We start from the raw sequence: 8350 nt of genomic DNA, 5'->3' as shown, positions 1-8350 counted from the left end.
TGAATGGAGGTGAGCTGAGGTGTTAGTCCTTTTGGCCACGTGCTCCATAAAGTGTGAGATGTGGTGTTTGATGGTGGGATGTAAGAGGAGGGGCCTGCACAGGTACAGCTTACTCAGCAGAGAGCATCTTATTCTTGTTTATATTCCAAACCCTGTTCACCACAGAGATCCACAGCCTGTGATACCAAACAGTCTCTGGAGCCACTGGATTCAAACTGGGAATCAGAGCATCAAGGTGGGAAAAATCCACTTATGATGTTACCGAAACCTTTTATTTTTCAGGAATGTGTAACTAATATTCCCTCCTACTAGAAACTGAGCTGTTACGTAAACGACGTGGAACGGAAGCCCTTGTCTGCCGGAGCTTGAGTCGTGACACCAGGCGGAAGTAAACAAGGAAAGCGGCAGTAGTTGTTCCAGGTGAACTTTTGCAGCGGCGGTGTGAGCTGAGTGTGTGAGCTGCGGCAGCAACGATGCCTTCAGTTCAGTATCTGAGAGAGTTTATCAACGAGCGACTAACTGCTGCTGCTGAACAAATATTCTTGGAGTTTGAAAAAACGATCGTCCAGTACGAGGAAGAGATCGACCGTCAGCGCAGACTGCTGGATATCACCTGGAAACCCCAAATCAAGCTGCACAGGACAGGTGAGTGTCCCTCTGATGCTGCCGTGATTCTCATTAACGCCGTTTTAAACGAGGAGTTTGTCCTGCAGCTGCTGTCAGGGTGAGCACAGGGACCCCACACCGAGGCTCAGGAAACCTCAGTGGGCAGACAGTCTGTCTCTCAGCCGGTGAGAGTTAATAACTAGCCCTGTGATACCCGTTATCTCTGATTGGAGTTTAAAGTTTTGGTGAGTCAGCTAGCACACAGACAGTCCGGCTAATGCGAGCTTGGTTAAAGCTCTCAGCTGATTCTGTAACGGTGCGTTGTTGTCAGCTGGGTGTAGAGAGCATCTGGCAGACGTTACAGGAGTCTGTGTGCTCCGACTACAAGACTTAAACAGTTTCTACCATCAAGCCATACGACGCCTCAACCACAACACTTCAACACACACACACAGTCCACGGGACGCACTCAGAAGCTGCAGCTTCACAAGTTCTCTGTTTAATCTGCACTGGTCACTCCACTTTATTGATAGTTATATTTTTAAAAAGTGCAATACTGTAACAACTGCCACAAAAAACAAAACTTTTGTACTGTTAGTTGTACTGCTGCTCATTCCTGTGCAATATCCCATCTGCCCCCCCCCCACATTCCTATTTAAGATTTTCTTTATTTAATCACTAGTGTGTACATATATTTATATATACATACATATATTAGTCAGTTAACTGAAAATCTCTTTTTTTTTACTACATCTTATTAATATTTTGCTCTTTACTATTTTTCTATTTATTTTTTTTATTTTATTTTTTATTTTTTTTTCTTCTACTGTACCATTCTGCTGAGTGACTGTCTGCTGCTCGTCAAATACGTTTCATTGCGATGTTGACCCTGTGCTAACTTGCATATGACAAATAAAACTGAAAACTGAAACTGAGCTGGCATCTCTTCAGTCTTCACAGGAAGGTCAGTGCCAGGGTACTCGATCTGTCCTTCCGGAGGGATCTGTTAGATTTGTAATGGACAGTAGGGGTGGGCGGTGTAAACGGTAAATGGTAGAAACGATATAAATTTGGCCAACGGTACAGATTTTGACTATACCGCTCTACCGCATGTTGATGATGTCATCAAGCTGCGCCTGTTTTGGTCGAAAGTAGTGATGGGATTTGCGGCTCTTTTTAGAGAACCGGCTCTTTCGGCTCCAAACCGGCTCTTCAGGTTGTTTTGTTGCTTTAATTAATTTATTATTAACAATAATATAAAATTATGCACAAAAGGAATTACTAATGTAAAAAAAAGTGGTTTTATTTATATATGTTTATATATAAATATATGCGGTGGCCCCTAGAGACAAAGCATAACAAATCCAAAACACATTTCTAGCATTAATTAGAGCCCCCGAGAGCAGCCAGTTGGCTTTTCTACCTTTAAAACCCGCCTACCAGCCAAATGGCTTTTAGCTAGGCTTTAGCTTCAGCCAAGTGGAAGCTAAATTGGCTAGTCATTCATATGTAAATTAGGTTGTTACCTGGGAATTCTGGAGGGGAGTGGGGGTGTGTGAATGAGGGGGTGGGGGAGCTGCTAAAAGCTGTGAACTTCCTTTTGTGTTCGTCTTGATGCATTCTCAATCATCCAGGGAAATAAATCTCCAAAAGTCACCAACTTGGAGTGTTTCAGTTTGCCATCTTAGGGAGAAATCAACACACATGGGTGTATGTCCTTTGTTGCTGAGATTTATTGATAAAAACAGTACAAAAAACCAACCATTTGTACACATATTTACAAATAATAATAAAAAGTGAGTGAGTACATTTCAACATTTTCAGCAATCACTCACAATCCTGGCACTGCCATGGTATCTGTAGTCTGCATTTACCACATGTGTATCTGTAGCAGTGAACACATCGCACAGTGGCATGATTGTTCTTGCATTTGTGTTTGACCTGACACATGACTCTTTTTCCAGGGCTCGGTGTGGAGGGTTGTGTCCGAAGCAGCTGTTCTTTTCTTGCCTTCTTTTTTTCTTTTCTCTTTTTTTCTTTTCTTTTCTTTTTTCTTTTTTTTTTAACAGCTGACAGCATCGATCATCAGCAGTGACAAGAAGAGGACATTTTTTTATGGATTTCTTTACTGACTCACACTGTGGAGCCTTATTACAATCGATATTTTAATATGCGTTTTTCTTCTCTCCTTTCATCCTTACAGACCTCCAACAGCAACACATTTTTAAGGAAGAGGAGGATCTCACTAATCAGGCACTCCAGCTGAGTGTGGACCAGGAGGAACCAGAACCTCCACAGATTAAAGAGGAACAGGAGGAACTGTGCAGCAGTCAGGATGGAGAGCAGCTGGGACTGAAGGAGGAGACTGATACCTTTATGGTGACTGCTGCTGAGGAAGGAGAGCACAGTGAACCAGACAGAGAGAGGCCACTCCCTCACAGCTGTCCTGAAACTCACACCCAGGATCAGGAAGGAAGCAAGAAAGTAGATCCAGGATCAACTGGAAATACGAACAGAAGAGCCAGTAACAATGCTGAAGACTGTCCCATTTCAGGTAGTCAATGTAAAACTGAAACAGGTAAAAAGTCTTTAAAATGTGATATTTGTGGAAAAAGCTTTAAGAAAAGGTCCCAAATAAAAGAGCATTACAGAATCCACACTGGTGAGAAGCCACATTCTTGTAAAATATGTCAGAGAAGTTTTTCTCATAGGAGCAATTTGGTGCGCCACATGAGAATCCACACGAAAGAGAAGTTACATTCCTGCCAGACATGTGGAAAAACCTTCAGTCAGAACAGTCATCTGCTGGTCCACATGAGAATCCACACAGGTGAGAAGCCGTATCCTTGTGAAACCTGTGGGAAAAAGTTCACATGTAGTACGCATTTGTCAGTGCACTTAAGAACGCACACAGGTGAGAAACCCTTTCATTGTAAAAGATGTGGGAAAATGTTCTCACGAAGCAGTAATTTGCTGGAGCACATGAGAACACACACAGGTGAGAAGCCGTATCTTTGTAACACATGCGGGAAAAAGTTCACATGTAGTAGTCATTTGTTAGTTCACATAAGAACTCACACAGGTGAGAAACCATATATTTGTAAAATCTGTGGGAAAATGTTCACACGTAATAGTGTTTTGTTGCGTCACATGAAAACTCACACAGATGAGACGCCATAGTCTTGAAATTTTTCTAGAGAAGACATCCAAAGCGACTCCAAACTAGGAAAAAAAGAGATTCATGGTTAGTGTTATTACTATTCAAGGTTTATTAGAGTGCACTCCAACTGTGATCATGTGAGTTTTGTTCCATCTGTGTCACACTTCACTGCCATCATGAGGATGAAAGAAAACTCCAAATGAAAAACATAATGAATATTAAAATGATCTCATTGCCAACTGGATACAATTCATATTGTGAACATTTTTTTCCAACCCTCATATGTAACAAAAGTAGAATAAAGATGTCCAGCATGTTGTTGTAAAAGACTCTGTATTTAAAAAAAAAAAAAGAAATAAAATGTATTTTTAATGATGAATGATGTCAGTGTTTTCTTTTTTTCAAGCTGAGGAGTTAAAGGCTTTTTCTCAGAGCATCATTAGTGTTAGTAATCGATACAGCTATCAGTGCCTGTTGTTTTTGTGATGTCATGTATTCATTCTAAACATAAAGTCTTTGTAAAGTTGTAATGTAGAAACGACAGATTGACACTGAAGGCTGCAGAGAGCTGTGACTGATCATAAGTGAAAGCGGTCACAGAGGAGAGTTCAGTTCAAACATGTAAGATATGCTTTAATCTCCCAGCTGACCTGCTGCGGGTTAAAGTTTGATATGATGGTACTCTGATCAATGTAAACATGTCGTACTGAACCTACTTTTTTTTACAATAGTGCATATAGCACATTTACACTAGCACTCTAAGGTACATCATGATTGTCCTCCGGTGGCTCAGATTAATGTTTCAATTCAAAACATGAAACTCTTAATTTTTTTTGTGCTTCCACAGCAGCTCTGTCTCTGTCTCTGATCTTTACTGCTTCATTTCTCTGTTGTCTTTGTCATCAGTCCAATGACACAAGAATCAGAGGTTTAACAGTGTGTGGCTCCCTCTAGTGGATGTTGTGGAGTATTCTGTTGTCTTTGCTCCAAAGGTTTTTGTACAGAGTTTTGCTGTTTCCTGTCACTGTGGGCCTCACAGCACAGTAGTACACAGCAGAGTCAGTCACTGCAGCAGAGGAGATCTGAAGAGTCATCAGTGTTTTATCTTCACTCACTTTAAACGTTATTCCAGGAAATGGATCTGATATTCTGTCTCCTGTTCCAAAATGAGAGATCAGGAACTCTGGTGGTTTTCCAGGATATTGTCGATACCAGAAGAAGTAATCAGTTCCAACAGCAGCTTTGGAGTATCTATAGGACAGAGCAACAGCGCTGGCTTCTAAAGTAAATTCTTTTTCTTTGGTTGGAGTGAGTTCTTCACATCTGATAACTGAAGAAAAAGGAATATCTGTTATTAATCAGTTACACAAAATTTACAGTAATCATTTAATTGAACATAGTTTCCTGTGTAGGTGAGCAGACCTGTGAGAGTGAGAAGAATCAGAGGAAACACACAGTGATGTAATGACAGCATGTTGAGGAACATAAAGTTTGTTTTGTGTTGAACTCTGTTGAATGTGGAGGTTTTTCTCTCTTCTATAGTTCAGTAACAGCTCAGCTCCTCCCTGAATCTCTGCTCCTCCTCTCTGCTCTGTGTTTGCTGTGTTGCTCAAAGACAGTAATTACTTCAGGACATGATTTAGTTACATAAAGGTAATAAATAAGTGTGTAATTAATAAATATTGTAAGTAAATTTATTCTAAAATGTTTTGGCTTTGAAATCTGATCAGAGGAAGACGTGTGTCACAAATGATCTCTGTTGTGTTATGCATTGAGCAACAGTAGCGTTTGGCCATGACCCTGTCTTTGGCGTATCTTCTCCGGTAATGTTGTGAACAAATGTTTCAGCAGGAATAAAAGAGGAAGCTCATGTACATGCTCGTGCCTCGGGAAACTTTCATCTTTGTGAGTATTAATATGTTCAGATAGAACGTGGATATGTCTTTGACACCACCTTTTAGCTCATGTAATGTAATGTGCATGTTTTTAAAGTAGGTTAATTATTAAGTCTGGCATTGAGACGTGTGTGTTAGCGAGGAATTTATTTTTCATACAAAAGAAAAAAGCCTTAAGAAGGAAAAGGTTTATAAAGAGCTTCAGTAAAATGAAGAAAAACAAGACTTGCTCCATTTATCAGCTTCCTGCTTCTCATAGAGCACTTTTCTACTTGAGCGCTCAGAGTGCTTCATACAACAGCCTCGTTCACCCTTTCACACACATTTATACTCAAAGAGCAATTTCAGGTTAATCAAAGCCTCCCGTAAAAATCTGTTTTCTAGTTGTAATCTGCTGAATGAATCATCTGCAAGAGATAAAATCATCTATTAAAATATTCTTAATATTCTGTGAGCAAACAAAACGGAGAAAGATGAGTGTTTGGTTTGAAACAGGAATGTTCCCACGGCTGTGTTTCTTCCAGCTCTGCTGCTCTGCTGCTGCATGACAGGCTTCACCTGAGCTGAACACTGTGATTACAAGACTCAGGAGGAGACTCGTGACGTTATTGTAGCTGCTGAAGTTCGCTGTCACAGCTGTGCCTCATTCTCTCAGAGTCTACAGAGGTTTAACAGTGTGTGGCTCCCTCTAGTGGATGTTGTGGAGTATTCTGTTGTCTTTGCTCCAAAGGTTTTTGTACAGAGTTTTGCTGTTTCCTGTCACTGTGGGCTCACAGCACAGTAGTACACAGCAGAGTCAGTCACTGCAGCAGAGGAGATCTGAAGGTTCAGACCATTTCTGTCATCGACCATTCTGACAGAAAGTTTGGAATTTGTTGTGTTTTGTGTTCCCAAGTTAAAGGTCAGGAACTCTGGTGGTTTTCCAGGATATTGTCGATACCAGTAGAACTGATCACTTCCAGTTGCTTGTCTGGAGTATCTGTAGGACAGAGTAGCTGTGCTGCCTTCCAAACTGGACTCTTCAGCTTTGCTGGCAGTGAGTTGTTGACAGCTGACACCTAAAGAAACAGAAATCTGTAAATATTATACAAAAAAATCGTGAATAATAATTAAAATATTAGGATGAAGTTTTTTCACATGTACCTGTTAGAATCATGATGATTAACAGAGAAGTTTCATAACAGCCCAACAACAACATGTTGGACTGAATCTTCTGTGTTGAATGTGGAGGTTTCTCTGTCTCGTCTGCTCTTCAGTCGCAGCTCAGCTCCTCCCTGAATCTGTGTCTCCTCTGGTTTTTATTTCCTGATCAAATCTTGTCACAATGAGACTTTTCTGTGTTCTAACACTCACCTATGCAGTGAGAGAAAAGTACCAACAGGTAAAGGAACATGTTTCAGGTGCTGAAGTCACACAGCAGATGAACAAAGTTCAGCAGAATGAAAAGACTAAGCAGCCTCTCTGCTGCACAGCCTTCTCCTCAACATCAGGCTGGAGTTCTGCAGAGAGAGACCATCTCATTGGCTGAGTTCAGCATCAGTGGGTGGAGCCAGACAGAAACCTGTTAAGGGTCTTTATGAACAGCGAAACATCTGCTGGTGTTAAAAGAAACTAAAGAGGTGCAGTTACAAGTACAAGTACATCCAGACAGTGACTTTTACGGCTGGCTTCTCCACATCAGTGTCTGCACAAGTTTCCCGTTCAGACTGTAAAGTTTGGGGAGGAGAGGATTCCCTGGAATCATCAGTGACAGTGAATTCACTGATAACTACACAATTATTTGACAGCAGGGAAAAAAGCATATCTGAACCTGTGTTTCTGTTCGGCTGTGATAGTTGTAGCAGTCAGACAGTGAGTGAGAGAGACAATCTGCTGTGTACTTAGAAGCCATTTTTTCTGCTTCTGTTCTGATTCTGAGTTAATTTGGGTTGAACCCAGGACTGTATCGGCGTTGGCTGAATAGCAGTGGTGTTCACCTCGCGGTGTCAGAACACACAGGACGCACAAATAAGGTTATTCCGTCTTTACTGTGATTCTGTAGCTTAACAGCGCAGCACAGCAGCACAGTAATGCAACCGCAGGCTTACAGAGGATGTACAAGAACTCGTAGGTGTGGGGGCTGTTAGCTGTTAGCTAACAAGAGCAGAACATATACAAAATACTGAATATAACAAACATTTAAGTCATGAATTAAGATTCATGAGCTTTCTTCCAGTCTGACCTGAACTACAAATGGAAATTCCGATATGAAGATCTCCATGCACTACTCAGAAAACCTTACAGTCCATGACATTAATTGCCAATACACCCAACAACACAAAACAGCCAATCAACCAAAGCGGTTCCCCCATGATCGTAAGGTCAGGGGTTCGAATCCCCTGAACGGCTACCCTGAGGTACCCCTGAGCAAGGTACCATCCCCACACAGTGCTCCCCGGGCGCTGCACTGGTGTCTGCCCACTGCTTCACTGAGTGAATTTCCCCACGGGGATCAATGCAAAGTGTGCATTTTTATTATTGTGTACAACATTAGCAGCATGAACTAGCCACACAGTTGAACAGGCCAATACACTTTGCACTTCTACATCCACTAAATGCCTAAAAGACTAAAGCTGTCCTTTCCAGGCAGGGCTCCACGTCCACTCAGTTCTTTAGCAACGCGCACGACTCACACCGTGTGTCGACATCC

General features: G+C 41.5%; 1 protein-coding gene across 1 annotated transcript; it reads left to right on the top strand.

The window, feature by feature from the left end:
• The first annotated feature begins 444 nt into the window (after positions 1 to 444).
• Positions 445 to 4129, top strand: LOC102294260 (zinc finger protein 239). Its single transcript, XM_014330077.2, has 2 exons — positions 445 to 645; positions 2810 to 4129. Exons 1-2 carry the CDS (start codon positions 474 to 476, stop codon positions 3784 to 3786), a joined length of 1149 nt encoding a protein of 382 aa, XP_014185563.2. The 5' UTR covers positions 445 to 473; the 3' UTR covers positions 3787 to 4129.
• The last annotated feature ends 4221 nt before the right edge of the window (positions 4130 to 8350 follow it).

This window comes from Haplochromis burtoni, unplaced genomic scaffold, assembly GCF_018398535.1.
Source record: "Haplochromis burtoni strain Fernald_Lab_line unplaced genomic scaffold, NCSU_Asbu1 Contig_677, whole genome shotgun sequence".
NCBI lineage: Eukaryota > Metazoa > Chordata > Actinopteri > Cichliformes > Cichlidae > Haplochromis > Haplochromis burtoni.
The sequence above is the reverse complement of the archived record's forward strand: the minus strand, read 5'-3'. Positions and strand labels throughout refer to the sequence as shown.